Genomic DNA, 22,404 nt, shown 5'->3' with positions numbered 1-22,404 from the left:
CTCCACCCTGAAGCTAGTAATCCAATTAATAAACTGGCAAATGAAAAATATTACAAGTGCTGAAGCATCTGTCTATTTATATGTGTGTACGTTTACATATAAAAGAGCTCTGAGTAATTGGCTTAGAAAAATAAGCACTTAAATCAAATATTTTATCAGAAAAATAGAAACTTTAGTGCCTTTTTGTTCACATGACTTCAGTCATCTTTTGGAAATAAAGACAGTTTTAAAAATTATTGATAAAATAAAATGTCTTAAAAATGTAGACATTTGTATAAATTAAGGTCAGATATCATATTTGTTAAATGCTTTAAGGTCAAACTGTTTCCTTGACTTTTGAAAAGTGTTCAACTTACCTACTTTGGGGCATTAGATTATAGATAAGGCCTGGAGACAAATGAAGAGCCATGCCCACCAGCTATGATAAAAAGAGTCAGACCTTATTGTCACTTCTGTCTGATGTCCTAGGCTCCACCCCAGTACATAATTAAAATCACTTACTTATCAGGTTTTTCACTAAAAATAAAAGTTGCTAAGGGTTAACATTGTAACATGTTATTGAGACCACTGGAGAAACAGTTTTACATACAAGGTGTGTAGGGAATGTGTTTTTGGTAAAAGATCATAAGAAGGTTTGGAGATATGGCTTTTGTTAAAAGGAATGTAATTTTGTCTAGTTTAGAGGGTTTTAAAGATTGCCTTAAACTAAAAGTGTAACAGAACAAAACTGAAGGTTTAAGCAAAGTGAAAAGGGCTTTAAAGGGTTGATCTTGTAAAAAAACATTCTGTGGGTATAAACAACTTGGCTAAGATTTGAAAGAAATTATTGAGCATTTTTCCATAGGTTAAAACATTAAAATCATACTGATGTGGGGCCAGAATCTGGGCCCATATGTCCAAATAACAAGGTTTTCTTAGAAAATTGATCTGTTTGATAGAAAATTGTAAAGGGTTCGAAACAGTTTACGAAAATCTTACCTTATGATCAAACTAATTAAAACTGGATATAAAATTTTACTTAAAAAACTGGTTTTAACATTAAAGATGCACTAATGGAAACATGAAATCTGGTTTTCTCTTTTGAAGATGATTTTTATGTAATGTTAAAAGATAAGGAAAGGGTTTTGTTTTACCCTCTGGGTAAATGGCAGGGATATAAAGGGAAGACAGAAAACAGACAAATTCAGTCAGCCTCATGCTATCTTTATTGGGTCTTATTTGGAAAGTTAAGTCTCCTCTATCAGAGTAAAGGTTTTTCTTCTTTTAATAAAAATTTTTGAAGTTATCATTTTGGCCAAATGAATTAGTTATGGTTATCATTTTGGCCAAATGGATGACTTATGGTGACCTGGGATTCTATTTTATAATATTCAGTGTTTTAAACCTTTGCTATTTGAGAAACTTTCCAAAATTGAATTATAAATTACGTCTCTTTCTAACCTAATCTTTTAGATATTAAATCCTCTGAAGTCCTAAAATGACATTTGGCTTATTTCATATGAAACTCATACAAGCAGCACTGGTAAATATGAAATGATGTTTGGCTTTCTTTGGAACATTTGTGTAAATGTGTTATTGGCGTGTGTTCCAAAATTATGTAAAACTTCTATAATTCTAATATGACTTAGTATATGTTATCAGTAATAATTATAATTATTACGTTAAATGACTGTGTGCTGCAGAGGTAACAAATTCTCTTGTCAATTGTGTCTTCAAGTGTGGCTGTCCTAAAATGTTTTTGTCATCCACATACTATTGTTGTCTCGTTTTGGTCCTCTTTAACAGATGGTTTTATAATCAGCTATAAAATTTAACACGCACTCTTAAATGCAGGTTTCTGATTAAAAACTCTGGAGACTGTGACATTAGAATCAAGGAAAAACTTTCAAATTGAAGGGTGAATAGTGTTTGGTTTTCTTTGGACTGTATTTGTATAAATATGTTACTAGTATGTGTTCCAAAATATATGGGAAACTTCTATAATTCTGATATGATTTAGAGTACATTATTAACAATTATAACTGTTAAATAAAATTGTTGTATGCCACAGAAGTAACCAAGATTCCTAGTCAATTGTAGCCTTAATAGTGGCTATAGACTTTTGTCATCCACAGACATTTTGTGTTCCTTTTGTCCTTTTCAAAAGGCAGTTTATAATCAGATATAGCACTCTAAGTGCAGGTCTCAGATAACTTTAAAAATCATTTTATTGGAATAGAGGAAAAAATGAAACTTCTAGGATTCTTATAGATAGCTGATGTGTTAAACATTGGTAATCCTTTCATTTTCACTCAAGATAGCATATTTCTTTAGAGTTATTTGCAACTTTTAACAAGTGAGTAAAAAATACTTCTGTGAAGAAATTTTAAAGCATATTTGTTTCTCTCTACCTGATTTCTCCTGAATATGGAAACTATTTGTAAGTATTCTGAATTTATGGCAGTACAGTTAATTGCGTAAGTGTAATAAGAATCTGTTTTCTCTTGTAACAGGACACAATTGGAGAAATTGGTTATTTTACCAAGGCTTTCACTGGAATGGCATGCTTTCTTCAAAGAATCAAAGTTAATGTATAGAGCCAATTAAAGCCCCTTGCGGAATCTAACCTCATACCTTGTCTATGCAGTCCCCGCACAAGGTTCCTGACCTGTGAGCTACCTTGGGACCTTGAGAAGAGAGGAATTTACCCAACTCATAGGTATTTGAGGGTACAAACCCATGGATGAGCTTGGCTTTTAAAAACTCTTATCTGAGATTCCTCATGGAACAGAGTTCCATCAAAGCCAATTTAAACAAAGAAAACCCTAAGAGAAAAATAATTATTCTTGCTGTACTTTATGCAAATAATCAGGCCAAGTATAGTAAGACTAAAGTATATTTCTGTAAACAAATCAGTTCTATCATGATTTGTTTTTAATAAAAATGGGATCTGGAGAGAGAAAAATTATGCTTCACAAGGAAACCTATTATTAGCGGTTGTTAGCTGTCCTTGAGTTTTTTGTACAATTCTGACTAAATCCTAAATTATTTGTGGGTTAGAAGTCCCCAGACTAATGCTTTCAAATCTTTGCTTTTAAATTTGAAAATTGTACTCCTCATCCTAGGACTCGTTATTTACCTTATAGTAGGCTGTTCACCTAAATACTGTACTGAAACTATAGATGAAAGCACTAATGATTTTGCCATGCAAGCCTTGGAAGCCCAGCCAGACCTGCATGAGCCGGTCAGATACTTGCAAAGTGGTCCCACTCTTCTCACCTTGGGGTTCACTCCCATTCCCACTATGTCCCCTGTCAGCAAGAAGAAGCCAGAGCAATCAACAGCCTTTTCCCATCTTCATACCCTACACTTTAAGATTAAGGTGTTACAAAACCCAAAGTGAGGGACTGAAACTGCCTTTGCAAAATTATGATTGAGACAGTAAAAGAGATCTAACTTAACTGACTCCATCTTGCTTCTAACCTCCAAGTTGTCCTTATTCATTCCTGGGCATAGGCTAAACTAACTTTGGGAGAAATTTAGTTTGCAGTTTATAGTTTAAACAAAGATGGTGACAACCCTATACTCAACCAGACCTCCTACAACGCAGACCTCCTTCTTGCCTGGGGACTAGATTGCCATTGTAGGACTAACATTAGCCACAAGATTAGAAATTGTGGTTTAGGAGTTGCAGCTGGAGGTTACAAGATGCTGACCCTCCCTAAACTGCTTCTAAGATTCAGTGCTTGAGATATTTTGCAGACCCTGCACTTGATGGATCAGCTGGCACCACCCAGGTCAATAAACTCACTCATCTGATCTTGTGGCCCCCCACTCAGGAACTGACTTACTGCAAGGAGGCAGCTTCGAATCTTAGAGCTTCGACTCCCTATGATTTCATCCGTGACCAATCAGCACTCCTGGCTCACTGGTTTCCCCTGACCCACTAAGTTATCCTTAAAAATTCTGTTCCCCAAATGCTCAGGGAGACTGACTTGAGTAATCATAAAACTCCAGTCTCCCGCACAGCTGACTCTGCATGAATTACTCTTTCTCTATTGCAATTCCCCTGTCTTGATGAATCAGCTCTGTCTAGGCAGCGGGCAAAGTAAACCCCTTGGGTGGTTCCACTGATACAGGTGGAACCTGATACAGGTGATTCAAGCGTTAAATAAAAATTTGTTACTTTAAAATGCTGAATAAAGAGTGTTTAAAGCACTCCACAAACATTATTTTTTAAATGCCTCTGTGTAAGAGAAATTCTAATATTGTGCCAGGATATGTCAAGCTATAAGATAAAAATGAGTGCATTTCCTAGAATGCTTATTCTACTCTAAGAGTTTGTGGGAGGTATAATAATTCATTTAACTGGTAAGTAAATTAAACATTAAAGAAGAGTCAAACACTTATTTTTTTTTTAAAGGGAGAAGAGAGTTTTTTTTTCTTTTCAAAACACTTGAGTTAGATCCCCAGGAGTATTTTTAATACTCCTGTGTAATTAGGGAAACATCATTATGTCTGTATTGATACATATACATACATATATAAGATGTATATGTGTAAGACTATGAACAGTCCTAAATTTATACTTTGGGCTGATAACTCTGGTTTTCAGGAAATAAAAATAAAAATAAAAACAAGTGCAAAGTCTCCCTAACTAGTCTAAGTGAGAAATCATTTGGCACCACCTCTCCCTTATCCCCTACCTGCTAATTACAATTTTTCAAATATAGTTATCATTAAATACAAACTACCATAATCTTGGTTTATCTTCTTGGCAAACTTCACTTAGAAATTTAGAAAATGGGGAGAAAGAGTAAACAAGGTTAAGAGTGGGTTCTCAGATAGAATTGGGTACAAATCTGGGCTCCAATACTTAGGCACAGGTGGCCTTGTTGTGTAACCGCCTAGGTTACACAACAGGTGTAGGTTAACCATCAGCTGCCTTATCTCATGAGGTCCTTATGAGGATTTAGTGAGCTATGCACCTGAAGTCCTTAGCTGTAGCCAGACAGCAAGTGTTCAAAGATGTTAGTCATTGTTTTTGGTTACTGTTTTATCATTGTGCAGGGTCACATAGCTAAGGGGAATTTCAAATCCAAGACCATCCTACTTCAAACTCCTTTGTGCTCCTAAGCTGTACAGTATAATCACCTTGGAGAATAGGTGATTGGCCCCAAACTACTTCGGGGAGTGCAGGTCGTGGCTAGTCAGTCCTGTATCAGACCTCGTCCTTGCCAGATGCCTAGTGCCCTAGATTCCCTCAAATCTCAGGCCAGGTCACCTCCCAACTGGTAAGACTCCTCCACCTTCACCTCTGACTCCCCAAAACTACACTTGGTTTGGATTCCCGGGTACCTTCAGCCTGCAGGGACAGGGGCTGCAGCGTGTACTCCCCATGTCTGCCTCTGCTGTCGGCCTCCCAGCTGAGTAGGCAAAACATTCCTTTACAGAGCAATGTGTTCATGGATAAACTTGTCTCTAGTGCAGCACTCTATCAGAGCACAGGACATGGGGCCAAAGCACTGCCCTTCCTAGGGAGTCCCGGTTCTCGACCTCCCCAGAATGGAAGTTTGATTCTTCCGTTGGCCCATTTCTCAGATGGAAAAACAGATTCAGCAAGGTGCCAACGCTTTGTTGAGGACTACCCTGGAGGCTACAGTTTTGTGAAAGGGTAGACATTTGGACTGGAGTCAGATACGCATTCTGGCTTATCTCCTGACTTACTGAGTGAACTTGAGCAGGTCCCTTTCGCCCATGGGTCTCGGTTTCTTCATCTGCACAAAGGCGACGGAACACTGGATTACGTGTCGCTAAGGCCCCGGGTTCTCAGAGGAAAGCTCACCCCTGCAGGGCCGCCTGGCCCCGCGCGCTGGGGCCCGCTGCACTACAAGCCCCAGCATGCCTCGGGAGGCGGGGCTCAGTGACGGACAGGGAGCTCTGCGAATTGGCGCCCGGCAAAGGGCGCTCAATGGCGCGTGCGCAGAGGAAGGCGGGCGGGTGGGCTGGCGGCGGTGGACTCGTCGGAGCTGCGGGCGGTCAGGTAGGGGGCGGGAAGGAGGGCTGGGGACTAGGGACCGCGGCCGAAGTCGTGGGCCGTGGCTCAGCGGCCGGTCGGGGGAACGTGCCGGCGTGCAGCGGCCGCACCCGAATGGCAGGGTCTGGGGACCGGATCTGAGGGGCAGGACTAGGGTGGGGGTGGGGCTGCCAGGGGCAGGCTCGGGAGGGATTCGTGGGGCTGAGGAGATCCGAGGAGATGGAGCTGGGGGAGGGGAGCGAGGGGCTCTGAAGAGATATGCGGTGGCAGCATCTCGGGAGGTATGAGGTAATGTGGGGGCCCTGAGGAGGAACGGGGTGCAGCATGTGGGAGATGGGAGGGAATCAGGGCCCTGGAGGGACCTGGGTGCAGAATTTCAGAAATATGAAGGAACGGGGGGGCCCCGATGAGATTTGAGGGAATCTGGGGGCGCTAGGCATCTGGCAAGGATAGGGTGTAAGATGATAGGAGCAAGGTCTAGGGCGATTCTAAGTGCTATTGAGAAAGGGCTTTCGGAGTGGGCTGAGGGTGAGATAGAGGGGGTGGGGTGAGTTCTTGAGGGACTCTTATCTTGTTAGCAGGAGGAAGGGAGCTGGCTGAGTTGTGAAGGCAGCACATGACATTCAGTGCATAAGAGGAAGGAGCAGGGTTTGAGGGCGGCACAGTGCCTGATGGAATGCAGGAGATGGGGGTTCAGATTGAGGGAGAGCAGAAATCTGAGGTGAGGAATTAGGGCGTTGAACTGAGGTGCGGAGCTGAGTGCGGCAAAGATTTGGAAATAGGTATTAAAGGATCTGTGTCCGAGGGATTTGAGGCATATGAGTGAGGAATTGATGAGGGTTGCGTTATACAGCCCCAAAGATTGGAATTTGGTATTGTAAGAGGGTTGAGGACAGGGTTTGGAGAGGATTGAATCGTGGGGTGGAGATGTCCTAACTGGGCTATAGAATCAAAGGACACTGAGTAGTTATGTGGATTGGTGTCTTGGGCTGCTAAAGAGATTTCCCTTATATCGCTGCATGGGAGACGGGGGGAGTTTAGGGGACCCAAGGACCTAAAAGTAATGTATGAAACTCTAGATGAGTATATGAAGATGAGCAGAGTTCAGGTGTTGAGGAACAAAGTGATAAATCTTCAGTTCAGATATCCTGAAGGAGTGTGGTAATCCCTGTGAAGGGTAGAATCTTCTTCATTTATTAAACAAAGATCCGTTATCATAAGGCAGGTATGGTATTGCCACTAACTACACTCTGACCACCGCCTTCTCCCTCCCCCTCCCCCGGTCCACTGAAAGTGGTAGGCTTTGGGGAAGAAGAAATGGAACTATTCAAGGTCATCTGCCTAAGCCCTTTTTCCTTGTACTCCCAAGCTACCATAGCAGATAGAATGTGAGACTCCAGGGGAATGAGTGGAATAATTTATCCTATATAAGATCCATTGCAGCTTGAAGGGGCAGTGGCTCTGTGAGTGAGATGTTTGGGCTCGGAGAGGGACAAAAAAAACCAAAAAAAATCAAACAACAACAAAAAAAGGGAACCCTTATGTATTGAGCATTTAGTCCTGTGCTAGACTGTAAAGCAGTGGTTCTTAATCAGGGGTGGCTTTGTCTCCTAGGAGACATTAGGCAATGTCTGGAGATGTTTTTTGGTTGTCACACTTAGGTTGGGGGATACTACTGGCCTCAAGTGGGTAGATTAAACATTAAATATAATGTTTTATGTTAATGTTAAACATTTGACAATGCATGGGATAAGCCCCTCCCCCCTAGTAAGGAATTATCCTGCCTAAAATGTCAGTAATGCCAAAGTTGAGGCACTCTGCCCTAGAATCAGATACCCTGGGTTCAAGTCCTAGCTCTATCTCTTCCTGACTTTGTGGCCTTGAATGAGTTACTTACCACCCAGTGCCTTGGCTGTTCATCTGTAAAATGGGGTTATGATAACAGGACCTATGTCACAGAATTGTTGTGAGGATTTAGTGAAGTAAATTAGCATGCCTAGGATCTGGCACATAGTAAGTTCTCAAAGTCTAGTAATTTTTAGTCTTGTATCTACTTCTTTACTCAGTTTTCATGACAGTCCTTCTAAGGACTGTATTCAGTTTTACACATGAGGAAACTAAGGCTTAGGAAGTGACTTGCCTAAGTTTTCATAGCTAGGAATGACACAGTTAAGCTCATACCCAGATCTCTGTAACTCTGTATTTTCCCACTTTCCTTGCTAGGACCCGCTTAGTCTTATTTTCTCAGCCCATTCCCCTCTAATGAAAACGAGGATTGCCCAGTGAGTATCACTGACTATCAGATTGAACTCTAAAGTTGGGGGATAAATCTCTCTGACTAGATTGGGAGGAGCCCTGGACTTTGTTCTTGGTTTGTTCTTAGACCAAGACCAAGGGCTAGATAAGGAGAGGAGCTTGAAGTTATCAGGCAGGATGAGGTGCAGCGGACTATGGGGTGAGGTATGGAGGCCGTTGGCTTGAAAAAACACCTCACAGCAGGGACTGAGGCTGAAGGCACAGCAGGGACTGAGGCTGAAGGCAGTCATACTTTGAAGGAGAGTTAACTACTGTTCTGTATGGTCTCTTTTGGACTGCGTTTCCCTGGAACAGAATAGTAGCATTGGCTCTATCATTTCCAGGACTAGCTACAGCATTGCTGAAGCCAGTTCAGAAACAAAACTTGACTGTATCTGACAGCAAGACTTAGCTGGAATATCCATGCACATCCCTAAAAGAAAATATGTCATGGGAATTCAATCAGTCCTGTCTAAACTCCTTACTCTTTCTAATTTCCCATGTTACCCTGGACAAGCACTTGTCCTGTCAGCTTCAATCTATTAAAAATGCAAATGATTATCATTTGTTGAGTGCTTATTATGTGCGTTATCTTAGTGAATTCAGTCATCCTGCTAACAGTCTGGGTTTTATTCTTTGTTTATAGATGAGAAAAATAACAGGTTAAGTGACTTACCCGGGGCTACAGAACAAGTGGCTAGGTTGGGATACAAACCCAGTTGTGTCTTACACCTATGTTACATTATAGTAGTTTTATTAGAAGGCTTTTCCAACCCTTCAGAGCCCCTATGTTTATGTCTGGAGAGTAGTTGGAAGCCAGAAGTTTATAAGGCCCTTAAAGTAGATCATTGTCTGTGCACACTGATGTGGAACCTTTGTGACATTCCCTCCATCTTGTCTTTCTGGTAAAACAATCAAATTTAAAAATAATTTCTAGGTGCCCTTACCAACTCTCAGCCAGACTTTATCTAAAGCTAGGGAACTATGAAACATCCTTTAAGTTAGTAATTTTATGACTGGGAGTTGACACTGGGATTTGAATCCTTGCTCTATTACTTACTGGTTTTGAGACCTTGGACAGGCTACTTTTCTCTGAGCATTGGTTTCCTTATTTTTGAAGAGGAATGACACATACTTTACATGGTTATTATGAGACTATGAGAACATATAAAAAAATGCCTGACAATAAAGAGTAGTTGCTTTAAGAGTGTTAGCAATTATTAAAGGAAGGCAGTGCTGGAAGGGAACTAAGTGTTGCTTTGTCAGATTTATTTATTTAGACAGGGTCTTGCTGTGTCACCTAGGCTGGAGTGCAGTGGTACAGTCACAGCGCACTGCAGCCTCAACCTCCTAGGCTCAAGTGATCCTCCCATCTCAGCCTCCCAAGTACCTGGGACCACAGGTGCATGCCACCACACCTGATTTTTTATTTTTTTTTAATTTGTTGTAGAGATGGGGTTTCACTATGTTGCCCAGGCTCTTTGCCAGATTTTGATAACCCTAAGTAGTCTCTGCCAGTATCCCCAAAATTCTCATCCCATTTTGTATATTTCCTGGAATCTCCTTGATCCTTTAATCATAATCTCATGATTAAATGAACAGATGTTATATGCAGGGAAAGGAATTGAAAGAGCGAGGGTTGAGGTGAGTTGGAGGTCTCTGAGAAAGGGCTATTGATTTTTCCTTTGTCTTGTATTCCTTGAGTCATACTGGCAGCGTAGATACTACTCAGATGTTTGTGAAAGATGCAAGGGAGTCTCTCTAGGTCCTGCAGTTTTAGAGGAAGACAGAGACAACAGGCAAGCATGTTTTCCAGGAAACCCTATTATCATTTAGCCTGCCCTTGACATAGTTTAGCTCAAGTTTTCTTTTTCTACTAACATACTTCCTTCTGGATTGTTTTGTTTGCCCCAGACTGGTACAACTTCAGGAACATGGCTGTGTTCCCTAAAGCCTCTACTTGTTGAGTTTATCTTAGTTGTCTGCAGGTGCCTTAAATGCCCTTAGTAATCTAAACTTAATCAGAATCCTCTCCCACACACAGGAGTGGATGTCAGGTGGTGGCCTCACTGACTTCTTTAAAATCAGTCCTGTTAATGAGTGGCCTTTGGTGGCACAGGGATAGTTCTGCACTTGATTAGCATTCTGTTAGAATGCATGAGGAATAAAGTTTAGAAAGCTGACATAAAAGGAAATGAGATAAACCTTGCAAAAAAACCGGTCAAACCAGGGGAGCATGTCAATAGTAGGATGGACTTTTATGTCTTGTGAAAGGAAATGCAATATTTTACATGTTGTCTAGTTTTTAGGGGAAAGCACTGTTTATGTCTGTTTTTGCTCAAAATTGTATCACCAGTACCGTTCACAGGGCCAGACACATAGTAGGTGCTTAGTAAAGATTTGTTTTGTTAATTGCTTAAAGTTCTCCTGTTTTGCTTGTGGCCTAAACCACCAAAGGCTGATATAGGTATAGGAAATAGAGACATCTAGAGAACTACCCCATGGTGGCGATTCAAGCATTAGATGAAGATTTGAAACCTTAGATCATCTGTAATCTTTAGATTCTGGGATCAGGTAAAACAATTTCTAGGAGGGCTCAGAATTTTTATTGTTTAAGTATATGTATCTGAGGCCTTGAGTACAGTCTGCTGAAAAGTGCCTATTCATTTCTTCTAATAGGTTGGGTAGTGGCAGCAGCAGACTGCTGCCACTACTACTGCTAATAATAATAAAAACTATTATTTATTTATAGTTAATTGCATGCCTGGCTTGGTACTGTACTTACTGCTTTTCACACGTAATCTCATTTAATCTTTACAATAACCTTGTGAGGAAGAGACTATTTTAAAGCCTCTTTTCATAGATACACTGAGAACTACAGAAGTATTAATAACTTGCCCATGTCTTCACAATAAGTGGTAGAGCTTGAATTCAAATCCAGGAAAGCCTGATCCCTCAGGCCTACTTCCTTAATCTATATAATACTGCCCACTCCTAGTTCGTGTCTTTTAGTCCTAGTTCTGTTGTGTGATTTGTGGTCTTAATATCCCCCTCCTGGTCTTAGTTTTCTCATCTATTTTACAACTTGAGATTACTACCTTTTCTTCCCCTTTTGCCCAGGCTGAAGTACAGCAGCAGCATCACAGCTCACTGCAACCTCCACCTGCTGGTCTCAGGTGAGGAGATTGCTGCAAATTCTAGCATTTCATACTTAGTCTGTGCTTGAAGGAGCTACAGCAGCTCATTTTCTGGGCAATAGAAGTTGTAAATTCATTTACCCATCAGTTTTTAGCCTGGATGTCTAGCATACTCAATTAAAACTCTTCAAAACTGACAAGCCCTTTTATTAATCTTTATGTGCCTTTGTATGCCATGAAAGGAAAGTTTCTTCATGCTTTCAAAATGTAGTTTGTAAACTGAATGTGTTATTAATACTAGTACAGTTATTGTTAATGCTGTTTCTGGTTATTATTTATTTAGCATCCTTTTATTGTACACCTACAGGTATCAGGCTAAGTACTTTATATGCATAAAATCCATAGTCATTACAGTACTCTTTTTATAAACTAAAAAAACAGGTTTAGACAGGTTAAATAAATTGCCTTCTTCCCCACAACTTGTGACAGTGCTAAGATATGATCTCAGTTCTATATAACTTCAAGGTTCATTTTTTTGGTTTGTTTGCTTTTTCTACTACCTTAGTTACTCATTTCTTGGAATGGGGAAAACCCAGTGGTGCTAGAAGAGGCTAGATTAATATGGAATATGATTATGTAATTTTTCTGAGTCTTAGGGCAGCCAGAGTAGACACAGCTTAAGGGATAGATTCTCATTGGGAGCTGAAGAGATGTGCTAGTACAGTATGGTACGGTATGTACAGTATTAATCATTAGGTCAGGGGTTGTGAGAAGATGGTAAGCTGATGTTAGATGAGGTGGGAGGTCAAGAATTAATGGGACAAAGTGCACAACAGGAAACAGACCTTCAAGGGATCATGAAGGGAGCCAAGATGATACATAGCATGTTGGATACTCACTCTGATTGGTTGCAGAGTTGATAGCTGGCAGAAAATGGGCAGCTTACTTAAAGATTTGGAATGATAAGACAATTCCTTTTATTTGTGTAGCCTTTTGGGGAAACTGAAGTCTAATTGACCTTCTATCTGAGTCATTCTTGGTATTAACAGTAATGACCAGATGTGCCCTTCTGGAGGAGACAGGCTGTATCTGCCTGTCTCTTAGCTCCATTTCAGGCTAGGATCCTTCACAAAGCCATGTTTTCAAGTCATGGAAATGGGAAAAGTGGTTCTGGCTTTTTCCGGGTTTGAGGCTATATCCGTGCCCTATGCTTTCGTGAAGGGAACACAGGTTTTCCTGGCAAAGCATGGCAGCTTTGGGGCAGGAATTGTTGACATCCTCAGAGAGCTTGGTGAAGCTGTAGTCAGTTGAGATAATTTGGGGATGTGGGCATAGTAAATTCGTTTTTTTTAACCTTATGTCTTAGAGAGGTAGGAAGCTTTTCAATAGGAGAAATATGATATTCCAGAAAGCTGGGGAAATAATTTGCTGCTATTTTTACAAGTTGGCAGCCTTGTCTAATAAACTGATCTGCATTGCCAGCTCTGGGAAGAACACAGATGTCCCTGTGCATTGTAAGGTAATGTTCTAGATTCATACTCCAAATGTTGTCCTCAGTCTGTTGTCCCAGACAATAGAAGAAAGAAGTGTAGCTCTTGATTTAGAATTTAGAAGGGTTGCATGGATCCTGAATTGTAATTTCTATCACTCTGTCTATACTATTGCCCCTAGACACTTGGCATTTAAGAATTTACCATTCATAGTTTCAGATATCCACATCAGACCTCATATGCTTATGATATGTGATAAATACTGTTTTGCTGAGGTATGGATTTGAGTCAGAAGGGATTGCAAGCTTGCTCTGTGAGAGTAGGTCACTCAGCTAATAAATCAATCTATCCCACTCTATAGCAGCAGAATCTTATAACTATATTAGTGTTCCTTCTCTGTTATGGAGAAAATGCATATGCCATAAGGCAGCATTCCCCAGAGTATGGTCAAGAGAACATTAGTTAATCATTGTTATGTGACAGTAAAAAATAGCTTGAAATAATGTTAGGTTAAATAAAGTAAAAATATCTGTACTGCAAGGTTCTACCATGTTTGAACTGCCTGACCTTGAGCAAGTTTTTCTGAGTATTCGTTTCCTCATCTGTAAAATAGGATAATAAAAATATTACCTACTTCATAATGTCATCATGAAGATTAAAAGAGATTAAGCATATAAAGTATCTGTCACAGTAACCAGCACATAGTAGGCACTAGATGCATAGTTTCCCTTGTAATACAAAGGAAGTGGGATATCAGGGAGGAAAAATTGACTTTAGATAATTGTGCATGTCTGCTGCTATATATTTGTCAGATTGCATTCCAAAGCTAATATAGTAGAAACTTATGGTAATATATATCTCTACATTAACTCCCGTTCTTCTCTATGCCTGGAGAAAGAGTTGATGTCATGTGCAAAGTGTTCTTGAGCTAAATGCATTGTCCTTAAAATCCAACGAACTTGCCCTCCACTTCCTCCTTCTCCTTAGTGGTTGACCATCTGCAGATCACAAGACTGCACAGGTACAGCTGTAGGATTTGCATTTATGAAATGCTGACTTTATCATGTGCCTCAACTTGCTAGACCTATTTGTTCTGGTTTGGGGTATAAGTTGACAGTAACCTAAGGCTACAGGGCACTGAGATCTCTCTGGGTCAACTTCATAAGCATATGTATATCAAGAGGGTTGGAGTGTTCATGGTTTGTACTGGATGAAGCAGAGGGTACTGTAAGCCAGAAATAAACTATCTTGATAAGGCACTGCTATTTTTTAAATCATCTAGGCTTGAGTCTTTGGCTATCTCAGCTGTTCATCACTCCCCCACTGTAATCCACTCACCTTTCAAATCTTACTGATTATACTTCTGGATATTGCTCAAATGAATCTTTTCATTTCCACCACCTGCTCCCTAGTTCAGACTCCCCATTACCCCTGTCTTCTCTGATTTGTTTCCCCACTGCATTCCTGCTTTGATCATATCAGCTTCCTGCTTCAAAACATTTATCGCCTCACCATGCCTTTGAAAATGAAGCTCAAAAATCTCATTTTGGCTCTTAAGACCTTTTATAATTATTCCCCCAATTTACCTTTCCAAGCCTGTTACTCTATTCCCCATATATACTCCCACTGTTTTAATCTAAGGATAATAAAAAAGAGAACTAAAATTCATTTAAAGCTTTTTTTGTGCAGAGCCAAATCTTAGCATTCTATATACTCTATAGATTATTTAATTCTTACATTAACTCTGTAAAGACAGTATTATTTCCATTTTAAAGATGGAGAAAATAAAATGCATAGATTTTAAATATTCTCTGTTTTCTTCCTAATACATGAAACTTCTTGTCCTTTCCTTTGCCTTTTAAACTTTGTTAAGGTTGTGCCTTTTGCCTGCTTCTTTCTTCCCTCTCCGTGTGTTTATGCTTCTTTCCAGGCCAATATAAAATGTCATCTTCCTTTTGAAAATTTTGTGTCCCTTCAAATTAGAATGACTCCTCAACCCCCACCAAACTTAGTTTTTATTTCATTTATAGTACTACTTTCTGCCTTCATTATTATTTGCCTACATGTCTTGTCTTTTATAAAGTTTGAATATCTGAAGAGCAGGATCTGTATCCTGAAGACCTCTTGTATCTAGTACAGAACAAGATACCTAAACTTAGATGGGTGGGTAGATGAGTAGGTAGGAGGATAGATGCATGGAAAATGTGTATTTTCTGATCTAATGTTTTGCAGATTACCTAAAGCTAATCATCACAATTTTCTAAGTCTGTGGATGATTCCTAGGGCCCCACACATGACACAGTAAACTCTATGACATGATGAAAAAAAAAAAAAAAACAGCCTCCACACTTTTGCTTACATGGTTTTCTTTGCTTAAAGTACCTTTATCCCTCAGTCCTTCATTTCTTTATCTTAGGAGTGAAACTGCTTTTGGGAAGCCTTCCGCAAGTCTGTTAGGTGGAATCTATCATTCCATCCACTGTACTCCAGCAGAACATTATGTGGACCTGCATGTCACACTTACTCCTTTTACTGTGCGTAATTCTCCTGTGCTTTTCTGTTAGTGTAAATTGTAAGTTGTAAAACTCACCAAATATGAAAGTAATCATTAGCATTTATTAAAGTATACTACTTCCCTGGTGCTATATACTAAGCACATCATATTTATCTTGTTATTTAGCCCTTACAATAACCATTATTCTACAATAATAGATTGTTCTACAATAATAGAATAAGGTAGACACCATTTTTCTATTTTACAGATGAGTGATGGGGAAAGAGCTTTTGGAAGTTTGAGTTACTTCCTTATGGTCATGCAACTAAGTTAAGTGTCTGAGATTCCAGAATCTGAATTATTACCCTCTATGCAGTGTTTTGTCTTCTTTGTTTCCCTGTCACCCTCACATGACACATAATAGACCTCAATAAAATAGTTAAGTGAATGACTGAACGACTGGTCATAGCTATTCTCTAAATGTTTCTTGAGTGAATTGATTTATATAATCAGAGGAAAATGAATAATGGTTTCTTTTTCTCTTTAGCAGGAATTTTACCCTCTAGGGCATGAATACTGTGCTGTTCAGTTCTGAGCTGTGCTAGCAGTACCCTTCAAAGGAAGAGCAATGGCTGCAGCAGCAGCTTCTCACCTGAACCTGGATGCCCTCCGGGAAGTGCTAGAATGCCCCATCTGCATGGAGTCCTTCACAGAAGAGCAGCTGCGTCCCAAGCTCCTGCACTGTGGCCATACCATCTGCCGCCAGTGCCTGGAGAAGCTATTGGCCAGTAGCATCAATGGTGTCCGCTGTCCCTTTTGCAGCAAGATTACCCGCATAACCAGCTTGACTCAGCTGACAGACAATCTGACAGTGCTAAAGATCATTGATACAGCTGGGCTCAGCGAGGCTGTGGGGCTGCTCATGTGTCGGTCCTGTGGGCGGCGTCTGCCCCGGCAGTTCTGCCGGAGCTGTGGTTTGGTGTTATGTGAGCCCTGCCGGGAGGCAGACCATCAGCCTCCTGGCCACTGTACGCTCCCTGTCAAAGAAGCCGCTGAGGAGCGGCGTCGGGACTTTGGAGAGAAGTTGACTCGTCTGCGGGAACTTATGGGGGAGCTGCAGCGGCGGAAGGTAGCCTTAGAAGGTGTCTCCAAGGACCTTCAGGCAAGGTATAAAGCAGTTCTCCAGGAGTATGGACACGAGGAACGCAGGGTCCAGGATGAGCTGGCTCGCTCTCGGAAGTTCTTCACAGGCTCTTTGGCTGAAGTTGAGAAGTCCAATAGTCAAGTGGTAGAGGAGCAGAGTTACCTTCTTAACATTGCAGAGGTGCAGGCTGTGTCTCGCTGTGACTACTTCCTGGCCAAGATCAAGCAAGCAGATGTAGCACTACTGGAGGAGACAGCTGATGAGGAGGAGCCAGAGCTTACTGCCAGCTTACCTCGGGAGCTCACCCTGCAAGATGTGGAGCTCCTTAAGGTAGGTCATGTTGGCCCCCTCCAAATTGGGCAAGCTGTTAAGAAGCCCCGGACAGTTAACATGGAAGATTCCTGGGCCATGGAGGCGGCAGCCTCTGCTGCTTCTACCTCTGTTACATTTAGAGAGATGGACATGAGCCCGGAGGAAGTGGTTGCCAGCCCTAGGGCCTCACCTGCTAAACAGCGGGGTCCTGAGGCAGCCTCCAATATCCAGCAGTGCCTCTTTCTCAAGAAGATGGGGGCCAAAGGCAGCACTCCAGGAATGTTCAATCTACCAGTCAGTCTCTACGTGACCAGTCAAGGTGAAGTGCTAGTTGCTGACCGTGGTAACTATCGTATACAAGTCTTTACCCGCAAAGGCTTTTTGAAGGAAATCCGCCGCAGCCCCAGTGGCATTGATAGCTTTGTGCTAAGCTTTCTTGGGGCGGATCTACCCAACCTCACTCCTCTCTCAGTGGCAATGAACTGTCAGGGGCTGATTGGTGTGACTGACAGCTATGATAACTCCCTCAAGGTATATACCTTGGATGGCCACTGTGTGGCCTGTCACAGGAGCCAGCTGAGCAAACCATGGGGTATCACAGCCCTGCCATCTGGCCAGTTTGTAGTAACCGATGTGGAAGGTGGAAAGCTTTGGTGTTTCACAGTTGATCGAGGATCAGGGGTGGTCAAATACAGCTGCCTGTGCAGTGCTGTGCGGCCCAAATTTGTCACCTGTGATGCTGAGGGCACCGTCTACTTCACCCAGGGCTTAGGCCTCAATCTGGAGAATCGACAGAATGAGCACCACCTGGAAGGTGGCTTTTCCATTGGTTCTGTAGGCCCCGATGGGCAGCTGGGTCGCCAGATTAGCCACTTCTTCTCGGAGAATGAGGATTTCCGCTGCATTGCTGGCATGTGTGTGGATGCTCGTGGTGATCTCATTGTGGCTGACAGTAGTCGCAAGGAAATTCTCCATTTTCCTAAGGGTGGGGGCTATAGTGTCCTTATTCGAGAGGGACTTACTTGTCCGGTGGGCATAGCCCTCACTCCTAAGGGGCAGCTGCTGGTCTTGGACTGTTGGGATCATTGCATCAAGATCTACAGCTACCATCTGAGAAGATACTCCACCCCATAGGGGATAAGAAATATCATTTTCTTGTGCTCCCAAGCCAGCTTCCCTTCCCATAGTTCTTGGTTGTTAGTGGCACATATAGAATAGACTCGGCATATGTCCTGATTCCAGCTGGGTAGTTCTAAAACTTTAGAAGCTCCATTTTTTTATGTTTTTTATTTGTTATTTCCCCCTCCCCACTTCCCACCTAAATTTAGAGCTTTAAAAGATGCACTGCCCAAATAGGACATGCAATGGTGTTAGCTGAAATTTGATTAGCAATTAGACACTTCCAAGGCTTTAGTAGAGAGAGCCACTTTAGCCCTTTGTGCCATGTTTGAAATTTGCCCTTGTATTAAATCCTTGATTTTTTCCCGTTTGGCTCTGATGCCCTTGATCCATTGTTTCCTTCCTATTATAATGTGCTTCATCTGTGACACTTTCTCTTCAACTCTGATTGGATTCACTGTGCATGCTTCAGTGGGATCTGCTCCACCTTTCAGTGACATTTCAGACATATTCCTGTAACATTATGTCTCAGTCTGATCGTCTTTACCAGTGTGAAAGCTCATTCATTTAGTGCTACCAAAGGGGATACACAGGCCCTTTAGGAAGCAGTACCTCTCGCCTGGAGGATCTGTGCCATCTTGGATTGAGAACTGCAGATGTGACCGAATGGATTGACTCTAGTTGGTTGGTATTGACGACTTCAGCCTGGAAATTGCTTGCCTTTTAAAGAAGCATAATATGGATTGGAATTATGCCAAAGCATAGGAAGCTAGGAATAAGCAAACAAATGCTGATATAGTCAGCAAACTTGGATAGTCTCTAGGGCTCATCGTTTTTCATACTACCTCTCTCTTCTGGCCTGTGTCTAAGGAATTGTACAGCATAGGCCAGGGCCAACAAAATGGAGAGGTGGACACATTTTCATGTTCATTGCTAAAACAAACAGCAAAACTGTTGGTTTGTTATTCTGTATTTTCCGCAAGTGAGTACATACTATTTGGTTTCAGGATTTCTTTCCATTTCTCTATCAAGCATTAAATAATTGAGAACTGTTTCTTCATCACTGGTGTTCATGTCTTTTAATTAAATATGGAATTTTGGAGATGATAAGAGGGATAACCTGCGCTATGCCATTTTACTTCCTTATCTCACTGTGTTCTTTGAAAGTGTAGGTATCTATCCACGTCAAAATTCAGCCAAAAGCACTGTTATGTAAAGATAATAACACAAATCTTTCTCCCAAATACATATGTACAGAATCATCCCCCAAGGTTTAGAGTCACCAATACCCTATTCTAAATTGAGCTTCTGCTATATGTTTTATGTTTATAATTACAGCTCACAAAAAGGAATTTAGTCTTGTTTTTGAGATCAGAAGTGGGTGAGAGAACCTGTGATGAGGTTTCTGAGGCTTCAGTGTTTACTAAGCAATATATCTTACTCTAGGTGCAGGGCTGATGGCAAGCCAAAGAGCAACTCCCTTGCTTTCATGTAAACAAAATTTGCTAAACTGAGCTGCTCAAAATTGTTTTTATGGTAGTAGTGTTTCTTTGGCTTGTATCGTAATAGCTGCCAAAGGATAGGTAAAGAGGTCACTAAAATGATGTTGAACTAGTTTGTCTTGTTCTTTTCATCTGGAGAAAGCCCCATATTCTGATTATGAAATTGCCTCCGATTTTCAAAGATTGGGTAATTGAGAGGAAACTGATCCAATTAAAAGTGCATCACAAATGACTTCACTAGTTATTAGAGCCACTTTATCTGTGTGGGCACCCAGCAGCAGGAGATCTGTCTTTGCTGTCAGTGGGGGACTTGCTGAGGTAATAACAAACAGTGGTTCGGGCCTTTGGCACACTGTTTGCAGTGGAGGAATAAATATAATATTGTGGGCTGGCTGGAGGTAAATGAGGCCAGGAATCCTCCAGCTGTCTGTGCTTTTGAAAGAGGTGCTATCACTGAGTGACATTCAACATTTAGATCTCTACCCATCTAAACCAGTCATGCCTTTTCCCTCAAGTAAAGCAGGTATCTGTTAGCTCAAAATGGAAGTGTGATCTAAGTGTTTTTTCTTTTTCCCCTTTGATGTGAATGTTTTAGGCTGTGCTTAGTACAGTCAATGTTTAATTATCTGCTGTGTTGACTAAATTGCAGACTAGGGCCCCAGGAAACTAATTTGTTCAATTACAGCAGTTTTTTTTGTTGTTGTTTTTTAAAGCAGCAGTACCCTTGTCCAAATAAAGTCTTATATGGAAGTCTATCATGTAAAATAGATCAAAGAGCAGCTGCTCTGATTGAAGCAGGTTTGTGCCGCTGAAGAATATGCTGTTTCCTCCCTTTACCTTACCTCTTGTGCTACCATTGCAAAACTTGTGAATCTATAGAATACTTTTCTGAAAACCACTGAACTACCGCATTGCTTACCTTACAGTTCTGTCTTATTAGTCATGTGGCCTTGGGCAAGTCATTTAACTCTTCCTCTTCTGGAAAAATAACAAAAATGATCCCTGCCTCCTAGAAGGGTATGAGATAACAGATGTGAAAATAACCTGGTTTCATTCCTGGAATATTCAATAAATGATGACTGTTATTCTTTTATCTAGTTGCTCAAAAGAGCACCTGGTGGTGGGAAGTGGTCCAACCAAGCTAAACAGTTCCTTTCTTCTAGCTTAACAGGTTTCTATTTGGTGATTAAAACCTTTCTCAGGCATTTCTCTCCCCTCACAAGTCTCCAAGTATCGAGTTCATCTGTTCCTTTCTACTGTCTATTTCATATTCCTATTATATAAATCACTGTGTTGCAATTATCTGTCCATATATTTGAGCTTTATTGAGGGCTAACTAATCTAGGGAAAGTCTAACCCCTGCAACACCAACCACCATGTAACATGGTGCCTAGTATAGAATATGTTCTCAGTTATTTAATTGGTCCAGGTATTTACCTGACTTAATGGGACTCCAATAACCTGAGTCTTCCTACTGTAGCCCCCTTAGATTAGATAAAAAGGAATACTCAGACAAGTCCTTTTATAAGGTGTGTAAAAACCTAGTGGCAAACAATTGACTTAGAGTTTGGTTAAGCCCCTCCTCCCTTTATCATTCTGAGTGGTTACATAGAATTTAAGGTTTTGGAGCAATGATTCATTCAATATTTATTAACTGCCTACTGTGGGCCAGTCTTGAGTCTGCAGAAGGGCACTCTGTTATTCCAATCAGTAGAATAAACGTGGCTTGAGCTTTACAGTGTTCCTCTGGGTAAGGCAAGTAACGCTTAAGTAGTTGTACTTTTAATCTAGTGCTAATTAATGGCCTCTTAAAAGTGAAATGTTACTCTACTCTGTAGGAGGGAAGTGGAGGAGAACCTAGGATGAGACTCAGGTCTCCACCCTGCACTTGACTAGGATGCCGATTTGCACTCAGGACGTGCAGCCCCTCAAGGCATCTCAAAACAAATTATGGATATGAAACAGATTCCTGGATGAATTTTACAAGCAGGACAGCAGTGAGGTAGAAGGCTGTGTAGCAAAATATACACTTAGACTCCAGACCTATGGCTTTATCTTGTCAATATCATTAATATTCATGGAACCCAAGCTAAGTCTGAAGTTAGTGAGCCAACTCTGCGTCTGGCATTGTACTCTAGTGAGACGATCACTGGACTTCAAGTCAGGCTTGTGTCTGAATCACAGCTCTGCATTTTAACTAGCTGTATGACCTCAGGTGATCATACCTCTGAGCCTCAATTTCCCTATCTGGTTAATTTAAATAAGGGTGTTGGTACGTCACCAAAATCCCTTCTAGCTCTATGATTTTAATTAATTTGTTAACCAATGAAATTGTTGAGTTTCCCCCCAATGTTTTTGCATAATCTTTGTTATGAATGTGTTTTGTTTACATTAGATCCCCAACTTGATATAATTGCTTCCCTTCCTCAGCTGTTGTGACTTTGTGTAACTTAGCTATTGTCACCCTGCTGAGCTAGAGTTTTCCTTGGTAAAAAAATGAATGACAGTTTATGTTTTAAAGGGCTGTTGTGAGAATTAAAATATATAAATGGGACAGTATATATAAAAGCACCTAGTTCAGAAAATGTGTGACTTCCATTGTAGGGGGCAAAAGCATCCTCTCCTTCATGGTGAGCTGATACACATTCAAGTGAAAGTCAGGGAGATTATTGGTGATGCAGTAGCATGTTCAGCACTTCTTGGCCTCTTAATTGAAAAGCCTATTGGAGGAAGAGTGGGATTGCTGGAGGGGCAGAAGCAATACTCAGTCACAGCAATGTATCCCATTAGGAAAGCTGCACATAAATCCTAAAGTCTGATCATTTGATTAAAGTAATTAAGATGACATCTTGGCTCTTGAGGGGTAAATACAGCCAAGATTTTTTAAAAGATTTT

At 41.1% G+C, this 22,404-nt stretch overlaps 2 protein-coding genes across 7 annotated transcripts in view; one reads left to right on the top strand and one right to left on the bottom strand.

Moving 5' to 3' along the window:
* Positions 1-19,622, top strand: part of TRIM32 (tripartite motif containing 32) — a 73,976-nt gene extending 54,354 nt beyond the window's left edge. Inside the window, exons 1-3 of one of the 6 annotated variants that reach the window (XM_011978520.1) lie at positions 5,975-6,022; positions 15,701-15,761; positions 15,983-19,070. In XM_011978520.1, the coding sequence (XP_011833910.1) occupies positions 16,061-18,022 (1,962 nt within the window). In that variant the 5' untranslated portion in view covers positions 5,975-6,022; positions 15,701-15,761; positions 15,983-16,060 and the 3' untranslated portion in view covers positions 18,023-19,070. Of the gene's footprint in view, positions 1-5,942; positions 6,023-6,235; positions 6,305-15,700; positions 15,762-15,979 lie in introns of those variants that run through there. The other 5 variants (XM_011978519.1, XM_011978517.1, XM_011978516.1 and 2 more) reach the window with 5 other exon arrangements.
* The window catches only part of LOC105538642 (astrotactin-2), an 844,928-nt gene that overhangs the window by 63,367 nt on the left and 759,157 nt on the right, over positions 1-22,404 (bottom strand). The gene's annotated exons all lie outside the window — the stretch shown is intronic.

The sequence above is a fragment of the Mandrillus leucophaeus genome, unplaced genomic scaffold, assembly GCF_000951045.1.
Source record: "Mandrillus leucophaeus isolate KB7577 unplaced genomic scaffold, Mleu.le_1.0 Scaffold196, whole genome shotgun sequence".
Lineage (NCBI taxonomy): Eukaryota > Metazoa > Chordata > Mammalia > Primates > Cercopithecidae > Mandrillus > Mandrillus leucophaeus.
The sequence above is the reverse complement of the archived record's forward strand: the minus strand, read 5'-3'. Positions and strand labels throughout refer to the sequence as shown.